The sequence below is a fragment of the Barbatula barbatula genome, assembly GCF_947034865.1.
Source record: "Barbatula barbatula genome assembly, chromosome: 24".
In the NCBI taxonomy this organism is placed as follows: Eukaryota; Metazoa; Chordata; class Actinopteri; order Cypriniformes; family Nemacheilidae; genus Barbatula; species Barbatula barbatula.
The window spans coordinates 12,612,718-12,635,728 of NC_136787.1; the positions used below are offsets into that span (position 1 = coordinate 12,612,718).

Genomic DNA, 23,011 nt, shown 5'->3' on the forward strand with positions numbered 1-23,011 from the left:
CATGTCTACTAGACCAGGGGTTGTCAAACTGGGGCCTCCCAAAGATTTTTGAGCAAGTAAAGTTCCCATATGTCCTGTCTTTATATTTTCTTCCAAACGGAGGTCCGGAGCATTTGGTTTTTTTTAAATAAAAATGTAATTAATTTAGTCCATTTGGATATACTGTATTAAAGATATGATTTTTTTAGCAGGCCATTTATATATATTTTGATATCCACAGTTTGTATGTATTGTAGGCTCTGTGGCTTCAGCGGAATGCCCTCTTAATAGAAGTCTGATAATTCATATTTGTAAATTTAAAAAACTACTGACAACACCCAACAGCAAACAATGTAACAATTAAACAAAATTAATCATTAATGCTCTCAACATAAACAGAAAACAAAGTTTTACTTACTAAATTAGCCTTTCCATGCCATTCATACCAGAACTACTTCTATCTTTCAATAATTTCCCAATTAGAACGTTGTTCATCACAAAATGTGACCCTGCTTGTGAAAACCTGTTTTCTACATAAAATCATCCTACAGAATATAATAAAACAACAAATTCAATATTGAATGAATAAATCCATTTTACAGATTGAAATTAATGCTTGACATTGATCTTTGATGCTTTTTATCTAATAATGAATTAGATTATAAGTCTTTAGCCTGGGTTTCACAGGGTCACAAATATTTGCATGCTGATCAATAATGCTAAATGTAGATTAAAAACGTTATGGTTCATAAAATATCACAAATCTTGTCGAAAGGTTGGCGACATATAGCAAGCAGTAACAGACTGACAGATACAAATACTTTAATATTGCTGCATTTTGTTTACTTTTGTGTGTCCATTTACCTGCTCTGCGTGTCTGCTGCCCTTCATGCGGGAGGGATAAATGAAGATATTAGAATATATAGAGGGCAAAATATGAATTACATACATGTTCCTGTGAGCGCGTGTGATGTGATTCTCCATTGTGAAGGCGCGTGGTTCAATTTAGACAGCAAATGTTTCAAATGGTTTATCAGCCTGTCTCGAGGTCGGGATGGAATAAGGCAAAGGTCCGGATCCGGCCTGCCAATTGAGGATGACTGAAATAAAAAGACTAACCAAACCTTTCCTTAAAAAGTACTGAACATTATTACTGGTTCATATATTGTTGATCTCTTCTTTCTTGCTACATGCATACTTTCCAGAATTGTTTATTTTTATTGTAAGTTTTTTTCACTACAGTTCCTTGTATTTCACTGGGCCTAGTACTTTGAAATATGTAATGAAAACTGCTACAGTACAAATAAACTCGAATTAAAACATTTTCTGTTCACATTTATACATCCAGCATTGCTCTTATTTTAGCCACATATTTAATATGTTCTCAATATAATCACACTTATAATTTATGTTACACAGCTTCAATGTTTCTTTATGTATTTTAGGAAAGGGGTCCTCAAAGGATTCATCATATTTGGGCGTCCCTCACATCATTTGAAAACCCTTGTACTTGACTTCATGAAGCATAATGTTATAAACTTTAAACTATATACTGAAGAAAATATATTAACGTAACGAAAACAAGCACAGACTTTCCGAAAACATGTTTTAATACAAATGTTCAAAACTTAATATCGATGTTTACAAAACCATCGTGAATCGCATTGTGAAAATGTTTTGAGCTAAGAAAATACTCTTTCAAATGCTGGTCTAAAAAAACAGACCAATAATTTCACTGCTAAGTGCCCGACACATCAAACAAAGCACACTTAACTAGCAAGCTAATACACCATTTTGAAAATAACATCTAAAGCCATCTTCTTTGCTTAAGGGTTTCTCCATTTCACAATGAAGAGATCATCATGTTCCAAATTCACTTTAGACTCAAAACTCTTCCTGGAAAATCAAAGGGTGAGGTGCATACAAAGAAATAATAAAAACAATGTGTTTTTCAGCGGCAGCAGGATATTTAGCCTAGTTGGCAATACTCATGAAATCACTGCAGGGCCTTTTACGCTTAAAATTCATTTTGTTCTTACTGTATTACTGCATGATTTCAACCACTCTTATTCAAGGATGCTTCAAATGCATTGACTTCAAACTGAATTATTTCCACCATGCAACAGATGCAAGAGATCAATCATCATAATGCTCTTTTGGTTCCTAAGTATATGTTCCTGTAACAAGAGTCTATTAAAAGTTCTCAATGAAATCTGTCCATATTAGAATCTGTGATGTCACATTGCCTGCGTGCTGGAGCTGATGATATCCATGAATGTGGCTTCTATCTGATAGCAAAGCTGTACGTCAGGATCGGCTCCGCCCAGCTCCTCAGCAGACCTCTTGGGCAACGGGAATTTGGATTTTTGTGACGCTATTTCCTGCGGCTTCTCTCTCAGAAACTGAAGTCCTAAACACAAGAGAATTTTGCAGTCACCCAAAACGACCCATTTACGTAAATGCAGAAATTCTGAATGATCATTAAAAAGCATTGGTTCAGATGGGCTCAGTAACCAATCATGAGAAATCATTTTCTGAATAATGGACTGAAATGTGGGCTAGACGTGAATTTAGGTCAGTTCTCGGAGATCAGATCAATGTGTTCTTCACACAAAATTGGAATATAGAACTGAATGTTTTATGGTGGTACTGTTGGTTCTCTTTTGTCTCTAGAGGATTGTACAACAAGATTTTTCAAAAACACATTCAAAAATACAATTAAATTCAGGTTTAAAATAAGATAAACTCATAAAAAAGTGTTAAAAAAAACACCCACTGGCAATGAGAGGGTCGATATCTCTGGCCTTTGTGGTGACATCAGCGGCAGAGACCTGTCCCGCCTGCACCAGCAGTGACATGACATCATCGAAGAGCGGAGGAAAAGCCTTGCAGAACGCGACCAGACACGGCAGCGTGGGCATGAAAAATGCAAAGCGCTTGGCACGGGTCAGCACTGAGAAAGATGCAGAACACGCTGGTTACTTCATAACATTTTATATTCAACAGAATGACACGAGACAAGGTTTTGCTTGAGGGAAGGTCTTTTTGAGAATCGGTGCACAAGACAATAAAAAAACTAATGATCCGATATGACAGAGCAGAGGAAGTTGCTGGATTTCACGGTGCTCAAGACTCCTTTGGCATTCCATCCAATAAAACATAATAAATGGATGGTTGATGCATAATTTATAAACACTGCAGATGAAGTTTGGTCCTAAAAGGTAGAAAAAACGACCAGCAGAGGGCAGTGCACACAAAGATAACCGTGTTTTCCCCCAAAAAAGGAAGGTAAAGGTCTGAGCTTTCCAATTATCAACTTTATTTTTAGACACTCTTTATTGAAATGCCAACCCTTATAAATGAACAAGGACAGAGGCCGAGATACAGAGAGGATGGAAGATAAAGAGATAAAGCAACAGATGAAAAAGAGTTTATTCTACCTGTAAGGAGGGTACCCATCACGCTAATGGCGAGCCGTGCCACACTGAGAGATTTGGGCAGGGCGTACTGGGTGCACAGATGGGACAACAGCTCTATGGCGAAGATCTGTGCCAGACAAAACAAACCTCCCATTAGCATCAAGCCCAGAGGTCAACCCCGAGGGCTCGCACCATGTGTCTGTGATTTACAACAACAGTGTACTACACACTCTTATTATAGCTTTACACTACAAGTTGTGTTGTTTAATAAAAAGCACTCATATTCTGACACAAACTGAAACTTATTACAATTCTTAGGTTCAGCTTGGGATACACAGATATACAGTTATAGTGAAATGTGTCAACGCTTTGATCTGTATTTAGTCCCAGCTGTGCAAGTGATAATAGATCACCTGTTTCTCCAGCTGTGGCTGTGCCAGGAGTTCTGGGATGAAGTCAAGACAAATGTGCATGGAAGGAATTCCTGCCACGGTTAGAGGGAGCAGAGCCTGTGGATAACCCTGCAGAAACATGTCAAGAACATTATGAACCCTTTTAGATTTACTATAGAGCTCGTAAGATCTCTTTGAGAATTCTACTACGAGAAGATTAGAAAGCCTTAGGAGAAGATTAGAAGAACAAATTGTTTTCCGACTGTGAGATCAAAAAGATTACAATTTTCTTTGCCTGAAACTGGTTTAGAGAAAGAAGAAAGCTTGATTTAGATGTTTTAGATTTCACAAATATTAAAGGGGTCATACGACACGGCTAGAACAAATATTATCGTTTGTTTAAGATGTAATGTGTATACACAATTTAAGTTTTTTTTTATACTTAAAATAACTTTAGTTTGGTGTCTAAGTTTTTTTTGTGTGTTTTTAAGGTTTTGTGAAGAAGGTTTTAGTTTAGGTGTCTTTTTTTGCTATGACGTCTTTAAAGTGATTGTTTTTGTAACTTACAGAATTTTCACAATTATAAAAAACATAGTGAATGAATAATCCTGTAAATATATACCCATAATCATTTATATTTATATTATTAAATAGTAATATAATTAATAATTATATTATTATTCATAATACAATAATTTGTAGCAATTATTTAAGAAATGAAGCACAAAAATGTTGACAATTTGAATGACTATTGTCAAATCTTTAAAACAGACAATTATTTAGACAATTAACGAATTTTGTAATCATGACAGTCCTACTTGTCAACAAGATCTCAAAACCCTATATTCATCTTTAAGAGCTATTGGTCTTAATGCAGCATTCTACAAAACTGATGCTATCGGCGCAACGCGACAAAAGACTTTAGAAACGCATCTGAAGCCATTATAAATTTTAAAATCTGTCCACACTGTCCATTAAGAACAAGCAGATTGTCATGTCGCGTCCGGTGTAGACACAGTGTTATACTTCATAGACTAACATTTAACACTTTCTCTAAAGTAAATATTTTAGCTGTTTTGCCTAACCCTCTTTCTTTCTACCCCTCCACTTCAACCACCTGTCACACAGGAATCATTTACAATTCCCAATGAATTAAATGAAGTCTTGTCCTACATTTTCTTGCTATATATAAAAGTAAGTTGTTGTTATATTATGTTCAAGTTGTTCTCAAATTGTTTTCTAAAAGACTTCAGTTACCTAAAACCTTTACATTGCTCACAGATTTGCCAGAACTCTTATTGTACTCTTATCCAGACCGAGAGACTGGGTTACCTGGAAGTGCACTAGTTTGGCGATGTTGGGGTCTGCGATGAACATTTGGTGCAGCAAACAGCAGATGAGGCACTGCACCTCCCTCAGGTCACTGAGCAGTCCGTTCTCAGCCTCACGTTCCCCCTGAGCCCCCCGTCTGGCCCCTGCGTCTCCAACCTGCATCCCCACGGGAATACCCGGAGCAGACTGAACACTCCTCAACAGGCTGTCTGCTCCTCCACCTCCTCCCAGCTGCAGCTCCTGAGGGAACGGCAGACACACCTCCAGCAAGATCTGCACTGCTGCGCTGTCCTGAACAACAGAGACGTGGCAATTAATGCATTCATCTTTCCATGACTTTTCTGTGACACTTAAGGGTGTTTCTTTCTACCTGAGCAGCCAGGAGAGCATTCTTCAGCTCTTCTCTGGTGACCTCAGGGGCATCAGGTTGGCTGCCGAGGCTGAGGTTCGAAACGGTTTGACCCTGCCGCTCAAATTCAGCCGTCTGCTTCAGGTGGGCGTTCAGGTAGGCCTTAGATGACAGCAGGTACCCATTCAGCATGTGAAGAGAGATGTCCATCAGTGGAGGACACCTGGAGTAAAAACACACAGAGATCATACGGTTAGAGTGAGTTCAAATAAGAAAAGTGCACTAAATTCCAACTTGTGTAGAACGCCTAAACATCACAACTCAATGTGTCAAAACAGCTGAAGACAAAAAACATATCCAGATTACATGTGATGAATGAACTAGAAATGGTGAAAATGTTTTCGTAACATTTACTTTAATTTAGCACTCTTAAAAAAACTAAAAACTTAAAAAAACTTAAAGTGCAGTCGAGAAGTCCATTTATAGAACGTTTTTAAACAACTTAAATTAAATGACATTATTTAAATTTTAATAATGTTTTTAAAACTGAATTATAATAGTTTTGTTTTCAGTTTTATTGTAGTTTAATAAAAAAAATATTTTTATTTTTTATAAATACATTTTTAATTACCTTTTTAGTTTTTGTGTTCATCTAAACTCATTTTTTGGCAATTTTATTATGTGCTTTAGTCTATTGTATTACTTTATTTCTTTAGATTTTATGTTTCTATTTAGAATAATTTAATAGTTTTATTGGGTTTTGGTTTTATTATTACATATAGATTCATATTAATAGATGATAATATCTTGCTCTTTTCAGAATCATAAAACCTTATTTCTGAGAAGTCACAGATACTCAGTGTGGTGTTACGCTGTACACAGTAACCACATCAGATTACATGAAAGCACATAATACCTGAAGACTCTGGGGTCACAGCGCAGACAAATGAGAGGATCGACCATCAGATCGTTCTGTGTGTATCTCTTCGCTGAGGGCTGTAGAGCGTTTACAGTCATCACCCACAGTCTAACAGACAGAAGAAAACCCGACGGCTTAACGTGTGTTAGTTTAAAGAGACCTTCTCTACAGCATATGACTCAGAGGAGAAATCTCACCTGCGTGGCATGACTGTATTAAGTACCATCCAGAGTTTATTGACGGTCTGCAGGATCCTGCGAGAGATGCCGGCCTCCAGAAGCAGCCCCATGTTGGCGGTCAGAGCCTCGGCGTATGGGATCATATCTCCTGGGGAGAGAAGTGTCAAGTGCTCCAGGATACGCAGCAGTCTGGGCCCACCAGAGAGAACAGTCTGGAAAGCTAAGAAATAAATTAAGTTTATTAATCGATTGATGTCGCGACCCTACATAGGATAAGTGGAATAAAGAATGTGTTCAATGATATTGATATGCCAATAAAATTCACAAATTCTCTTTTCTGTTAATAATTCCCGGGGAATCTGCCAAATGAAGTAAAGACGTTACGTTATTATTAAAATATTTAAAAAAAGGTCACAAGATTAAAAATGAAGATATATCTTAAGAAGGAAGAGAGAGAGGATTGATGAACTGGTACAAAAACCCATACAGAAACAAGTCCATCAAAGCAACAAAGTGCAAATACACAAACACCTTCAGGCTCATAACTCCACAGGTGCAAAACTGAGTCATGCACACGAAAGGTCAAGCAACAACAACAACCTATTCATATCATAGCCCATAAAAAACGCTTGTGATCTCTTCCAGCGCCAGAGGCCCTTATGAGACTCTCTGTGTGGAGTTCAGTAGTCCAGTTAACTGCTGTGCGAAATTTACTTGACAAATATGTCAAACAGTACAGATGTTGATCGCTCGATAGACTCCACCTGATCTGTGGCATACAACCTAAATAATAATAATTTTTGTTTAACAGAACAATTGCGCGTGTGTTGGTACCCTCTCGCAGCTGGGTCTGTGAATATTTGCAGGATGAAGAGGTTAGCAGCATCTTCCTCAGTAAGGGCAGGGTGCCGGTAACTTCTTCTTCACTGATCCAGTCCTCCACCATACACAGGTGTGGGTAGTTTGTGGCGAGCAGACGCAGCAGCGCCGAGTGCAGACCTAGGGATGGAGAGAGAGAAAGAGACTCTTTACTAAAATAACAGCAAGACAAACGTTTTAGACACACATTATTTAATAATAAAAAACTGCAAAGTATAAACATTATAAAGTTTTATATATTTCTTATTATAAAGATTTTAAATACAACACCAGCATTAACAATAGTTTGAAACAGATGTGCTTCACCTCCCAGCTCCTGCTGTAGTCCCTGGGCCTGCCGGATGAGATATTTGATGGGGATCTGGTCCATGATGGCCGCGGAGTAAGATTTTGGCTTCTTCTGCATCAGTGCTGGGAAAAAGTTGGCTGTTTGTTAAAAATAGGCCTCGACAGTTCGGCTCGTGTACAGGTGATTTTTCATTGTATTCAGTTCATTAGCACAGCCAAAGGGCGTCATTACTCCAGAAAGATAGAGGAGAAGAGCGGGAGAGAGATTAAATAAGCACAGCAGTCTGGGAAGGACTGTGTGCATAAACAGTGAAGGGTAACCGCTCTGATAACTGATGAGAGGACTTCAGAGCAAGCACTTAAACTGCGGGTGATTGGCGCAGGTTTAACACGTTGTATAGCTCTTCTACTATATTAATATTATTAAAGGGATTATGAACAAATCTTACAAGTCATTTTTAAGAACAGTGTTAACCATATATGCCAATTTAGTTTTTATGTAAATATATATATATAAATAAATTATCGGCGCTTTTTTTGCAAAACCCACTGACGAATATAAAGGGTGACTAATAATAATGATTTATAATGACAAAAAACACAAATATTCAATGTTTCAGAAGGAAAGCAGCGATATATAAATTATGGTCTCAATATCTGACTTTCACTACGTTTATTAAAAATCTGTTAAAAAGGTAAATACAATATTATGTGTAGTATTAACAGTTATTGTTGATACTGGTATATTGCTATAGAACTAATATATATAAAAAATTCTATATTACACAAATACGTGGTAATGGCCATTATCAGATCTAGTGAATAAATACTAAACAAATGAACGAAATGTCATAATGATCAAATCACATTCCTTTGCAAGTTTTGGCAGTCCTTTCCACCAATAGCTCACAAAATTTACCATATTTAAGAAAACATAGCAAAACCATTAACACATTCAAGTACTGCACTGTATAACCACTACAAAATAACTCAAATGATCAGTTTATGTTTTGTGACTTGTTGTGTGAGTGTATCAGGTACCTAATGCTTTTGTATTAGCCAGCAGAGCTTCCTCATAAGACAGAATATAGTAGAGAATGAGCAACTGGGTAGTGATGGTGTATTGAGAACGAACCTTCCCTCCATCTCCCTAAAGAGCAGGAGAGAGAAATGGGGAAGAGGCAGAAAGTGGGGTCAACTTGAGGTCAAAGTGAATATAGGGAGCAGGAATAAATGGATGTGACTGTACTGGACAGACCTGAAAATGGGATGCAGAGTAAAACTATTCAGTATCAGTGACATTTAATGTATCACAGATCACATAGAAAACAACTAAAAAAATATTAAAAATCATTTGAGTTATTTGTAATAGATGCATAAATACATCAATACTACTAAGCATCTGAAATTTCTGAAACAAGAATGTTGCACATATTGCAATATGCAGATGCAGTCTGTCTAAAAATATCCTTATAATAATATCCAATAATATCTTTCGCCCTGATGCGAGTCGTCTCATTTTTTCTTACTGCGGGGCAGTCATTTATCACAGTTGTAAAATTCTAGCATGTAATATCACTGCAGTGATTTGATTCTTTAACTTTCTCTCTGGTGATTTTGCTATTCATGCAGTCAATGTGATCAAAAGGATAATGCATGCTCCACCCACCCCTGCCGAGCCCTGGAAAACATTCAGGATCTCCTGCTCTGTGATTGGCTGGTTGGTGGCCTCTGGGTTGGTCTTGGAAGCAGGGGTCAGGATGGAGTTAATGTAAACATCAATTAAAGGAAGCAGCTGAGTGTGGAGCGGCGTGGTCGTCTGACACAGCTGCCTAAAGATCCAGTCCTGAGAAAAAAATCATACACATCGTGGGATGAAACGGTAGACAGAAAGAAGGAATCTCTCAGTATAAGTGAATTATCCAATCATCTACCTGGGGCTCTTGGGTGATTAAATCATCTTTCCAGCTGAACAGATCAATAGCTATAACATGCCTTACTGACTCTAGAGGAGACTCTCTACTGACTCTGTCTTTATGGCTGACGATGTAATTGTAGGAAACATTCTGATCAACCAGGCGATGCGCTACCACATTCAAAAACCACATCCTTTAATTAAATCAATGGAGTGTCTTTCCACGAGTCAGAGAGGAAGCAGCCAGTCAAACGCACAATACAACCCAATGGATTCAAGTCAATACTGGCAGTGAACAGAGTCAATAGAATCATGTGGTATGGTAAGCATAGCATGGCTTTTCACAGGGCAGAATAGAGAAATAAAAAAAGAATGATGGAAAACAACATATAAGACTAGAACGTGAAAACAGAGCAGAACAGAATAGAAAAAAGCCAAATAGAATAGAACAGAATGCAACAGAAAAGAACAAACCACAACAGAAGGAAACAGACAAAAAGGCCTGAACAGAGTAGAAAAGACAGAATAGAACTGAATACAACAGAATTAAAAAGAAAAGAATAGAACGGAACGCAGACGACAAAACAGACCAAAATAGAACTGATTAGAATACAGAAACAAAACTGAACAAAACAGAACAGATTAGAATACAGCAGAATAGAGTAGAGCAGACCATAGATAGAATACAATAGATAAGTATAGAACAGATCAGAACAGAAAGGAACAGATCAGAATAGAACGGGTTAGAATAGAATAGGATAGACCACAACAGATTAGAGTAGAACAGATCGGAATAGAATAGAATAGAACGGAACCGATCGGATCAGATCAGAACACAACGGAAAAGATTAGAATAGAATGGAATAGAATATAACAGAACGCAACCGATAGAAATAGAAACAGAACAAGAGAAAAAGAAGAGGAAAGGCCAGAATAGACTAAATCACAGCAGAATAAAACAGAACAGACAGGAAATGTAATGTAATCCTCAGGGTTACCTTTATAGACACTTTGTGTTTGGTGAAGGCTCTGCTCCTCAGCAGCTGGTAAATGCAGTGAATAGGGAGGAATCCTGTTATGTTGGCACTGAGGTTATTGGTCACTGCCACTCTCACCGCGTGTGCCGTGACCACCTGCAACATAGCACAACACAATCAGTCCTGAGCAAATACACAGAGCTTTATAAGGTCATTCACAGATGCCGAACTGACAGATTTACAAATGAGACATTTAACAGGTGTCTCTATGACAACTTACAAAAAATATTTTAGACTGTCATGTTCAACAGATGGCAAACATACAGTTCTCTAATTTAACACAGGATATCTATAAAAGCGCTTAGAATATTATGACAAGCTGTTAGTAATTAAAAATTATTCCTCTGGTGCCCACACGGTTCTTGTTCTATGTCAAGCAGATGCGCAAACATTGAGATTAGTAACATTTCACCAAACAGAACATAAAAACTATTTTTTTACTTTTTCCTTATTAAAAGAGATAAGTGACTTTTGCGATGCCTGTTTTCTATTAAAAGACATCTAATGCACTGAAAGAAAAGAACCACCTGTTCTGTGAAGATTTCCTGAGTGAAAATGGTCTTCATTTTGCTTAGTGAGCTGGGTTTGATAGCGATCTGTGGACAGATAAAGACGTTAAAAACTGCACGCCATCCATTTCTCAACCAGAGGAAACTCTGTTTCAGAAATATCATCCAAGTCTTAGAATTCTTTCCCGATATTAGGTTTTTTAATGTAGAAAGTGAGTCATTCTGTCTAAACAAACCTGGAGGAAAAGCATCCTGTACCGTCCGTGAGTCATCTATCTGTACGCATCAATAATGCACGACTCAGCTGAGGGCAATTACATATCACACAGACAAGCTTTAGACTTCTGTGGGATGTGCATGTTCTCGGCTGGCTTTTAGACGCTGACAATCGATAAATGCACCGATAAACAACGTCTTTTAGAGACTGTTACAGTGCAGGTAAGTATAATCGACATTTTCACACAGAGAACCAACTCTGGACCTAAACCAATGTTGACATTTAAGCCCAAAAGTAAACAAAACTAAGCACTGTTTCTTCTACGTACTAAATTTAAATTGTGTTTAAAGAAAAGTAAACCAAACCTTTGCAGTCTGCTGAAGGCAATAATATTAAATGGTTGTGTTCAAAAAACCTGTGAGCTGTCTATCGAGACCCCTTTCTAGAAAATGTTTTGAATGAAGCATTCAAAATAAAGCCTTTTTTAGACGGGACTGGTATTCCCTAAAGACAAAATTAATCTAGGTAACTCATGTTTCACATTGTGAATCTATTCTAATCCGCTATGAATCTACTTTATTGCCGACCGACTGGTGGCTTAAGCTCACCTTCATCCCCAGGGTGGAGCAAACCAGCTCTATGATGGCACTGAGCTGGTTGCTATGGAAATACATGGCAACCAGTAATAGCATCTCTCCAAAAGAGGCAGAGACACCAGCGGCGCTGAAGAGAAGAAGAGAGAGGAAGTGGTTCGAAGAGCAAGATAAAAGAAAACAGAAATGGATTTACAGACTTGTTTAATTAAAAATGAGAGTTTTGTATTTTTTTGTCCGTCAGCTTTAAGGTCACCTGTAGGCAAGTGCACTCTTTTATACTCTTAAAGGTGTAGTTTGTAACTTTTTTGCAGAAAAATATCCCAAAACCACTAGGCCAGTGTTATATATTTTGTTCAGTTGACTACTTACAATATCTAAAATGTTTCCAACTTTTTGTAAATTGTGAGAAATTTCATTTTAACCAGTGACATGGGCCGTGTCTGGCAGTCGCTTGTCAATGACGTCATATCCGCGTTACCAAAGACAATAGATGGAAAGCCTGCAACCTTCAGCGGAATGCAGGAAAGGAGACTAGAGGTTGTATGATTGGCTGAGGTGCCTCACGTGATTCGCGCAAGTTGTTACGCTTTCTCCAAATAACCACTTTTACTGCCGTAGAAACCATGACAACACCGTCTCATGAACAAATGTGAAAGTATTAGTTTGTAGCGTCTATCAAGCAACTATCTTTTTTGCCCAGACGTTATGAGCACAATAATTTTTTACTGTTTGCAGCTGGTTCTTTCAACAAAGAAATTTTAACTAGACCGAGACGCTGATAGGTGAGCAAATGTCAGAAATCGATCAACAAGGTTAGTCTTATTGTTTGAATGTCTTTTTCTTAATTTAGCACGAGTGTCATGTATATATTTACTGAACAAGCAGTAATCGTTTTTAGATCATCTGACTAAATAGTAATAAATACATTTTATGAATTACTTCTAATGCGTCTAATTTTATTATAATGCAATATTTATAAAATTTTATTCTTTTACATCATCCATAAATTGACACTGAATGATTATTAGTGGTGGAGTTGCAGATGACAGTTCCCATTAATTCACGCTCCTTCACAGTGTCATCAAGCAACACCATTGTTGTTGCTTTGAACATATCTGTTTTGAATGTGTGACCTTTTTTAGAAACTGCGCCTTTAAAATAAACGTTTATCAAATGCACACGTTCAAAATCATAAACACAGATAAAAACTACCACGACTCATCCTGCACTACACAAAGTTTCATCCAATCAAATGTCATCTTAAAATAAAAATGACCCTCCCCCTATACCACATGCAAGCAACAAAAAAGCAGTTTTATTCATAATTCCTGATTGTAAATAAGAGCAACTATACTATTCCACAACCAATCTGACTTCTTGCATATTGAACACAGACCTTCACATGATACAAACCCCCACCTTTGCTGAAGCTACAATGTATACCGCACATACACGGCCGTGCCCCGACGGGCATTTATCTCTAAATTTATAGAGTGCGGATAAGCAGGTCATGAGGAAGTCAAGCGGCAGGAGCGATGACTTATAACCCATCAGCTGCTTATTTGTTATTAAATTGAAAAAGCCTGTCACTGCCTAACCTCCCCATAACCCCATCGGTTTTCATTGTATTACTTATGCTGTTTTCCCCTTTTATATAAGCATAAAATTATCTGATAACACAAACTGAGCATGTGTTACCGCACAATATTTTGTGTTTTCCAGTCTAAAAAAACGTCCAGGCTAACATTAATATCTCTTCTCCACCTTTCCATCAGCCCCAAATTATGGCCTGTGCCCTCATCTCTAAAACACAAGCGGGATATAGTGCATCAGTTAACAGATAGGGAGGTCTTAGGGGATCGGAAAATAAATCCTTACTTTGTTTTGAAGAGGTCAGAACTAATTGGATTAATGGATAAACAAGATAAATGGTTTTTAAATTGACCGCATAACTTTCTTAATCCCGTATTTAATTTTTTTCAGGAAAAAGCCACTGTATTCAGAATGTTAAGAATTTGAAAAATGCCTTTATGGGTGAGTTAGGAGTATGAAGTGTTTGTCCGTCCGGACTTGCCGTACCTCTCAAAATACTCCTCTTCTTTAATCATCCAGCTGAGCCACATTACCATGAGCTGCTCCTGTTCTGGAGTACTGCAGAGAGAGTAAACAACAAGTGTGTCATTTGTTTATTGATCAAATACTTCCAACATACTTGTTTGTAAGCATTTCTAAGCTGAAGTTTATTCAAACACTGTGGCTGTCTGGAGCCATTAAAATATTGTTCTGTTTGTTTAAGCAACATGACCAGTTTGACAACAACAGTGTGCAGGAAATCTATTTGGAAACTCATTATATCTGCACTTCTATTTGATGAGCCAGAATGTACACACAAGGACATGAATTTAATGAAACCAGACAGGAAGTTATATAAAAAGACTGAAAAACACTTTAATGCTTTATATTTAATGGTTCATTCATCATTTATCTTAATGAAGGGAGTTGTCAATATGCACCTGACAAGTGTAGGAAACGCCAACAGTTTGCAGAAGGACAGAGAGACGAAGCGCACCCCTGCGGGCGTGGCCGGCGGACGGCTAGTCATCAGCTGTAACAGTTGCTCCGCCTCTTCATCTGTGGGCCTGCAGTGAGAAACCACATTTAGCTTAATAATGACACACTTACAATTATGTGCCAAATGAATCGTTTAAAGCTTATAGACCAGTTTTGAGGTTACCTCATTCTGGCAAATTTGTTTAAGATATTTAACTGACAACTCGGACGTCTCAGGATGAGTTTTTAAAAGTGGAACTTTTCTAAGCCTGACAACTTAAAGCGCTAGTTCACCCCAAAATAAAAATGCTGTCATCATTTACTCTCCCTCAAGTAATTTCAAACCTGTTTGACTGTGCTTCTTTCGCAGTACCCAGAAGGAGATATTTTGAAGAATGCTATTAACTGGCACTCATTTACTTGCACTGGTTTTGTGTCCATACAATAGAAGTGAATGGGTGCCAGAGCTGTTTGGTAACTAACATTCTTCAAAATATCTTCTTTTGTGTTCCTGCGAAAGAAAGAAAGTCATACAGATTAGAATTGACAACAAGGTGAGTAAACAATGACATGATTTTTGGGTGAACTATCATTTTAAGCCCATTGTCATGCATATTCAGTTCAATAGATTATATGCACGCAGGGTGATGACGTACTTCCACTAAAAGTTTAGCCGGCAAAGTCACGTCTGCTCTCATAGCACTGAGATAATTTGCCACAAAGCAATAACGATATTTTTACTAAAAGAAAAACTTTCAAATTTCAGCGAACCGACAGCACTACAGCTAAGCATTGTTGAGTGACTGTGATCAAGCTTCGTGTAAGTGCAAAAGTTGAATTCAGTTTTTTTCGTATTGGTAGATGTAGCTTGAAGCCTTTCCCCTTTTGAGTTGCCGATGTATGATGTAGTGTTTGAACAATATGACTCGCGTCGTTTACCATTATCCGTGGTGCATCTTGAGTGAAAACATCATAGTTACATACTGTGCAAGTAGCGTCCACAGGGAACAGAGTGGACTGAGACAAAACACGGAAGCGATCGTGCAAAGAATCTATTCAAATATATTTGTGAAGCCAAGAACACAACTTGCAGGTGAAATCTTAGTTTTGGTTTATGAGCAAAATGGGCAAGTACATAAAGAATAAGTGTTTAAAACTGTCTCCTTATTCACCCTGATTCTTATCGGTAAGCTTACAATGATGATTATTAAGTAACCCCCTATGATGATTTTAAAGTAACTTCCATTCTTGTTTTAAACAGATAACAGGCGATGCAGTTAAATTAAAGGGATAGTTCGTCCAAAAATAAAAATTCTGTCATCTTTTACTCACCCTAAAGGTGTTTCAAAGCAATATAAATGTCTTTGTTCTGTTGAACACAAAAGATGATATTTTGAAGAATGTGGGAAACCAATCAGTTCAGGGGCACCATGGACTACTATAGTAGTTTTTTATTGGAGCCAATTCATACAGCTTTGAAACAACCTCAGGGACAGAATTCTTATATTGGAGTGAACTTTTCCTTTAAAACAACAACAGTGATGATTTATTGTGGGATTTAACCAGCAACCTTCTGGTTACGACTCCATCACAGCACCTCCGCCAAATATCTCCCCATCAACACCTTGACTGCATCACACGTGTTGTACCTGAGTCCAGCGATGCCCATAAGCGCGCAGTAGAGTCGCAACAGCGCACTGGCCTTCACCACGTGTTCCTCCCGCAAGCCAGAGTACCCCGAGCCACTGTCAGACTCCATGTCGCTGTCGTTGGGAACGTGGGTACTGCGAGAACGAGGCAAGATGGCAACCAGCTCCAACAGCAACTGCCTCCTCATCTGCCACAGCACAGAGCTGCTTTCTCTTTTCCTCTGAAAAGTGTGTGAGATTGAGAAACAATTGTTATGCGATTTACTTTTACAAGACCAAATAAACGAAGGCATCAAGTGCAACCCACCTGCTGACCGTTACGTATGAACATACTGAACCAGGTGCGCACTTTTCCATTAGTACCCAGCAGAAGGCCGCTGACGTAAGACACCAGAGGACTGACCGCTTCATCTGCTATATCTGGCTTGTAGTCTAACGTCAAAGCCACGCCCAGACCTGGAAGGTGACACTCCTCCACCTACAGACAGACAGGAAGTCGTTATTTTTACAGAATTTTACGCAACACTATAAAGTTTGCCAAGTGATCTGATGATGAAGACTCACCACCATAGCCCTGATGTTCAAAGCCTGAGACGGGTTCATCTGACACAGCTGGCGGAGTGCTTCTGTCCTGCGTCTGCCACCCACGCTCTCCTCATCTTGCCTTTCTCCATTCTTTATCAAACCTCGGCAAACTAGAGGAAAAAAACAAACAAACAAACACAGAAACATGACTGAGTTACGTCCTATACATGTGGACAATAGTAACTATTATAGTCCATTAGAGCTGTTAAACGATTTAAATATTTTTATTAAACATATTTATGTACGTGTTTGAGTATACAAAACAAATCTCCACAGTACACAGACATAAATTATGTAAACACAAACTTTTATCCTGGATTAAATTATTATTATTATTTATTAATGAACCAGATAAAAAAAACGTGACACTATTATACATAGATTTACACTAAATTCAACAGAACTTATTACAGTACATGTTTTTGGTATTTATATACAGTGAAGTGTCTACAAATGTAGATATTTTACCACTTTTTATTAAGAGTATAGAGAGTACGGAAATTAGGATTTGATGACGAAACAGGTCAGATTTGAACCTGCATCTCCATAGGAAAGCTAAAAGCTAAAATGACCGAACCATAGCTTAACCACTGCGTTTTTACTTACAAAACAATCATTTCTCTATTTCTCTCTGGATAAAAGCCTCTTTCTTTGATTTAAATATCTTCTTTTATGATTTAACTACAGATGACAGTTTACTATGCAAAGCGATTACAGAATTATGGACTGTTTTATGACTGACTGCTAGAATTAGTTTCAATCACCTCTTATGAAAAAGTCGTCTGAGAGAATTGATGCTGCATCTGATTACTGTAGATCTCTATAGACGACCTCTTTCGCTTAATGATTCAGCCTTGAGCTGAATACTCACCCAATGAAAGATCCTGTCTAGGTAATGAGCCCGGAGAATTGGCCATTCAATAATACGAAACGTTTCAACACAAGCTTCTCACAAATAAGCTATTGACTCAACTGGGACCTGAGACTGATGAAAAGATACCAGAGGCATTGTGATGCTTTTATTTGTAGTCAGAATATCTCAGAGGAGAATGCATATGCACAGTAGGAGGTGCATCAACACGCAAGCCCAATTTCCAGATAATCATCAGTCAAACTTATCAAAATGGAAATATGCTTCTTTTTGGATGATCACGAAACAGCTGAATAAGGCAGCAAACCTCTTTCTTGGATTAATCTCACCCATAAATGTTTTATTATTGTCATTTAAAAAGACATACTGGATTAAAAAGTCTGCTAAATGAATGAACGGAGATATAAATGTTACATTTTCCCAATTTCCTAATGTAGTTTATAACGCATCCATAAATCTAATCCGGAATCCAGAAAACCTGACTAACTACACAAAGTTTGAAGAAAAATAAGACCGCATTTCCAATGTTGTGAATCATTCAATGTGAAATATGTTAAAATAATAAACTATTCAAATATTATAAATTAAAACAATATTCATACGAAAAAATCTATGGTTAGAATTTAGCCATGAGGATTTTATTGAATCATGAAAAATGGGCATCAATTTTATCAATAGGTTATTGGTTAATATGAATCTTCACACATCTGCACAGCCTTGGGCATATCCGCCAAAAAACTAGTTTCAGATGTATAAAAAAAAGTGTTGTAATGAACACAGCTATTAAAGAAACAAATAAACAATTTTGAGTGTATGTCATCTTCATAAGAATTCAAATGATAAGAATCAATGCAATCATGATATTTCAGCAGGTGATGGACGTACCTTCATTAAAGCTGTCTGGGACATTGGCCACCAGCAGACACAGGAACCACTCTCCATTTTTCACGTGAAGCAGAGCTTCAGCCACCTCAATGATGGGAAGTAATGACGGCAGCTCTGTTTGAAGCAGACATTCTTACAATAAGGAAGCAATTTGTTGTCTTAAATTGTCATACTAAAATGACATACAACACAATTTACCTGCTTGAAGGATGCACAGAACGTCAGCCACCTCCTCCAGGTATACAGGACTCTCAAAGAGTTCAGAAGACTTCAGGAAAAACTCTCCATGGGAGTCAGCCACCTGAAGAACAGAGGAAAACATGTCCTTCATATCAGAGAAATGTGCATGTAGAATTAAAGAATCTATAGAGCATATCTTCAAATCTTGTGCAGGAGTAAGAAAGGAAACCGAACCTTGTTCATGATGGCCAGCAGCTCGCTTAGAGCCAGTCTGAGTCTCCTGAGAGGATCACTGTGTTCAAACTCCAGAGTCAATCCATGCTGCAGCTGAGAGATGAGAATGCTTTCAGCGTTAGAACCTCCAGCTTTATGCCTGTAGGAAAGACAAACAGTTGACATTTCAATATAAAGGTACCACTTCAACTTGATCTTTTTTTTACAACGTTTACCTTATAAACATAGGATGTGTTTTGTCACTTCATGGCATCAACTCACACTGCCTACACATCCATCTTGGTACAAAGTTAACATGATTTTCTAAGCTATTGACCTCTTATCAGGCTATTACATAAAAAACATTTTGGCGGTGGTCAATATGTATCGTGTCTAATATAAAAATATCAATTTGAATAATTGCAAATCTACCTGAGCTGCTGTTCTTTTCTAGCATCCTGTTCCAAAGCGTGAAAGTCCACAGACAGCAACGCGACGATGGAATTCACAGCCTCCACACCCGACAAAATTCGCAGGATGAGCTTCTTGTCCTGCGCCCAGGCGTTGCTTTGATCGGCAGGGGCGCAGAGAGCCATCCTCACCAGACAGGGAAGCAGAAGCCGTAGTTCAGGGTCACTCAAAGCCGCAAGTCTAACCACATCTACCTTCTGCATGGCTTCAAAGGCATACGAGCTCACAAACTGAAGACTTGCACTGTCTGCCATTCTGCTGGGTGGAAAGAGAACGCAGAGGGGACGGAGAGATGACAAATCATGAGAGTGTTGTTTACATAGCAACACAGATTCAAGCATTCTTTGATAAATGAATTGTGAGCTTATATATAGTCGGCTTTCCTGTAAAATCATAAATCTGGGATTAAAGTGTGAATACTGTATAGGAATATGATCGTTGGTTTTGTTCCATAAATGTAGTTAGTGCTATTTTGGCGAAAACAATTGTGGGTTATTTTTTCGACAAATAGTTACTCGCCTTACGACGCAACCACATTAGACGTAAATAAACAAATACATTGTTATTAAGTTATTTGCTTTTTTCTATTTAAGTTACCTGGATAGCAAATTCTCTATTTCTTTTATTGTTTACATTTTATTCGCTTTTACATACAACTTCCCAATCATATCACATGGCTAATGGTAGTTAAAGGGAGTTGTTTCTTATTTTATTCAATAAACTACATGTTAATTATAAGGATTCAATTCGGTAATATTTTGGCATTCATATGTAAACCCGCATTGAAACGCACATTGTACGAACGGTAGTATTCTCAGATAAACAACACTAGCAGATAACGTTACCTCGCAAGGTTCTGCTTATGCCGAAAGTACAAAACAGCCCGAAGAGGCCACGCAAGTCTAATATTAGTTATCACGTTTTTAAGAGAACCCCGGAATAGCAATGTGAAGTGCCTTACCTGGAGTTTACCGGTGTTTCTGGTTCCAATGGAAACGCAAGACCCGGTAAGGCCCGCGAGGCCGCGGTCTGTCGTGATTCCCACTGTCACAGGAAGTCGAACTTTGTCGGTCTAAGAGGGTTGACTCACCGGTTAGCTACCAGGCTAGCTGCTACAGCTATCCTGCTAATAAAGACATCCATTGATCAAGATTAAACTGAATGCTGTTATTTCAGTCAGTTTTTTTGCCGTAATCATGTACTTATGCTGTATTAAATACTATGTGCCCGTTAGACTTTGCTTTTACAGATAACACGCAAACAAGTCGTGTGGTAACGTTAAAATGATTTTAGCACAAGCCCTACAGTCTCCCCAGCTGTGTAATGTACATGACGGACTCCGGCTGCGTTTCAAAACCTAGTGAGCCTCCTACCCAGACAGTATTTTCGGATATTCTAGGCGTGTTCAAAAGTTAGCGATAGGACCACAGAAAAGCTTGGCATGAGAAGTTAGAATTAATATTTTAGCTAAATTAAAAAACGTGCATAGTGGTGCCCATAAAATGCTGTCAATGTAGAGAGCTCGCTGTTTTATACTATTACCACACAAGGACTGAGATGGCTGAGAATTAGCAAGTAAATGTTTTTGTCTATTCATTTTAAATAGTTTCAAATTATTAACGCAGGGAGGATTATTTGCATTATGATAAAATAACGTTTTTCTAACGACAGATGTGTTTAATGAGAATTTAGTAACCGCAGCTAAAACTATGTTTCCTTGTTAAATTTATGTAACTGGGTTTCATAAAACAAAATATGGTATCGGTCACGAAAAAGTATATACAATACTTTAGAGCTATGGAAGCTTGCATGGATTTATTATTGATATGACTATGGTTAATTATTTATAAATATCAACTACAATAATTGGCGTTAACATTTAAATCAACCTGGACATCTACAAACGGGTTAACTGAAGACTATGCGGTTTAAACTACGTGTAGTTTTACATTCATAACACATGCGTTTGGAAAGCAATGGTGTGGGATGTAAGAGAAATCCCAGCGTACTGTTTGTTCTGAACAGAGTTTAATTCCGGTAAATAGATCATTCTCGGTGCACAAACACTGCATTTCCAACATGCACCCAGATCCAGTTTTAAAGTCCAATTACGCCACATTTCTTTGTCATATTCAAAGAAAAGGAATTGTGGGTGTAAAAGTGTCCTTGATCGCTTGGACAGGAGTGCCAATGAGGGAGGGCAAGGGGTCTTTCTTACCTTTTTAAATGCCAACGCGTTTTTCATTTAAAAGAAAAGCCGCACATCTCCATCACTACGATTAGATGTCACGATTCTTCACCCCAATAAACACAAGCACAAGAAAAAATGAATTGACTCTTTTTATTCCTAAAACAGAAGCAGTGCCACCCAAGGCTGGTGCGGCATTCATATATAATTATTTATATATTGCAGTTCTTCGTTTTTGTGTCTAAATGTATAAAATACAATATACGACAATGTACCTCTTTATTTTTAAACACAGTGAACTTCATTGCTGTACAAGTCCCGTGCAGCTAAAGCTTAGCTACAATTGAGTCCACACGCAAAGGCGTGGACAGAAATCCCCCGTCCGGCTTCTCTGTACATCGTGACAATACAAATAATCTGTCTCCCTTACAAAAAATAATACTCTAAAAGCAACCTACTGCAACTTTATTTTATTCATCTTTTTAGTGGGTTTTTCTTTGTTTGTTTTTGTATTTAAGACGATTACATATATTTTTGACCAATTGCTTTAAAGCAAGAAGGCGATACAAACCTTCTAGAACTTTTATATATAAAAGAGCTTAAGAAATCGGACAAATTATACATTTAAAAACTTACAATAAATAAGACAGATGCAGGCATTTCATTTGGATATAACTCCATCCAAAAGAAACAGGGAATTAGAGGTCTTGAAGCCCCAAAATTCATTCTCCCGTGTCTCTTTCCATCTGATTCTATACAGATTAGATCTCCATAAACATTTATTAAAGAACTGGCCGAATCCGTGGTCACCGCATGCTATCGTCATGGTAACAGCGAAACCAGGGATTTAGATCATCAGTCAGCACTTTCATTTTCCTTCTGCCTCTTCTTTGGCCTCCACATCTCTGAAAATTCATCTAAGGCCTCCATTTTTCTTCTCTCTCTCTCTCTCTCTCTCTCTGGGTGAGTGCTAAAACACCAGAAGACTGATTCTCCTCCACAGTGCTGGGTCTCAGGTGTAGTGATTGCCTACCCAGATCATCTCCATTGTAACTCATGTACATATAAAGTCCAGCAATTTAGTTATATCTCTTCATTTTTTTAGATCCCTCCAGAGTCCACCTTCTCTGTCCTCTTCTGATCCCTGATAAATTCCTGCTCTCGTTTCAGCTTGGTGTGTGTTACAACATGGCCTTGATGAAGTTGTACATTTGATTAAGCACCACAAAATGAATGGGCAGGCAGGAGCGCCGGTCCTGGGTCGCGGGGTCACATGTCAACCAGGAAAGAGCATTGTACTGCTCCAACACAAATCTGCAAAAAAGTAAAATGCAAAAATGTAAAAGCGTTGAAAACACAAGGAGTTTAGAACCAAAATTCCCTGTGTGGCAGAGCAACAGGTCATGTAC

General features: G+C 38.0%; 2 protein-coding genes across 3 annotated transcripts in view; both read right to left on the reverse strand.

The window, feature by feature from the left end:
* Positions 1 to 1,175: 1,175 nt before the first annotated feature.
* Positions 1,176 to 20,953, reverse strand: ints2 (integrator complex subunit 2). Of its 2 annotated transcripts, none has more exons than XM_079449382.1 (25): positions 20,376 to 20,953; positions 19,376 to 19,669; positions 18,965 to 19,103; positions 18,749 to 18,851; positions 18,551 to 18,664; positions 16,774 to 16,904; positions 16,517 to 16,687; positions 16,210 to 16,430; positions 14,524 to 14,649; positions 14,090 to 14,161; positions 12,023 to 12,137; positions 11,216 to 11,284; positions 10,650 to 10,784; positions 9,406 to 9,582; positions 8,778 to 8,886; positions 7,755 to 7,859; positions 7,404 to 7,568; positions 6,588 to 6,789; positions 6,388 to 6,498; positions 5,493 to 5,694; positions 5,123 to 5,413; positions 3,812 to 3,919; positions 3,420 to 3,525; positions 2,756 to 2,932; positions 1,176 to 2,389 (listed from the first exon to the last, which is right to left on the reverse strand). In XM_079449382.1, the coding sequence occupies exons 2-25, from the start codon at positions 19,666 to 19,668 to the stop codon at positions 2,217 to 2,219; spliced, it is 3,615 nt and encodes a 1,204-aa protein (XP_079305508.1). In that variant the 5' UTR covers position 19,669; positions 20,376 to 20,953; the 3' UTR covers positions 1,176 to 2,216. The 2 variants fall into 2 exon arrangements, with proteins under 2 accessions (XP_079305508.1, XP_079305509.1); XM_079449383.1 differs by having other exon boundaries at positions 19,376 to 19,672; positions 20,376 to 20,759.
* A 788-nt stretch (positions 20,954 to 21,741) lies between these two features.
* Positions 21,742 to 23,011, reverse strand: part of med13a (mediator complex subunit 13a) — a 54,317-nt gene continuing 53,047 nt past the window's right edge. The window contains exon 30 of the mRNA XM_079449384.1: positions 21,742 to 22,916. Coding sequence (XP_079305510.1) covers positions 22,784 to 22,916 — 133 coding nt within the window. The 3' untranslated portion in view covers positions 21,742 to 22,783. The remainder of the gene's footprint in view (positions 22,917 to 23,011) is intronic.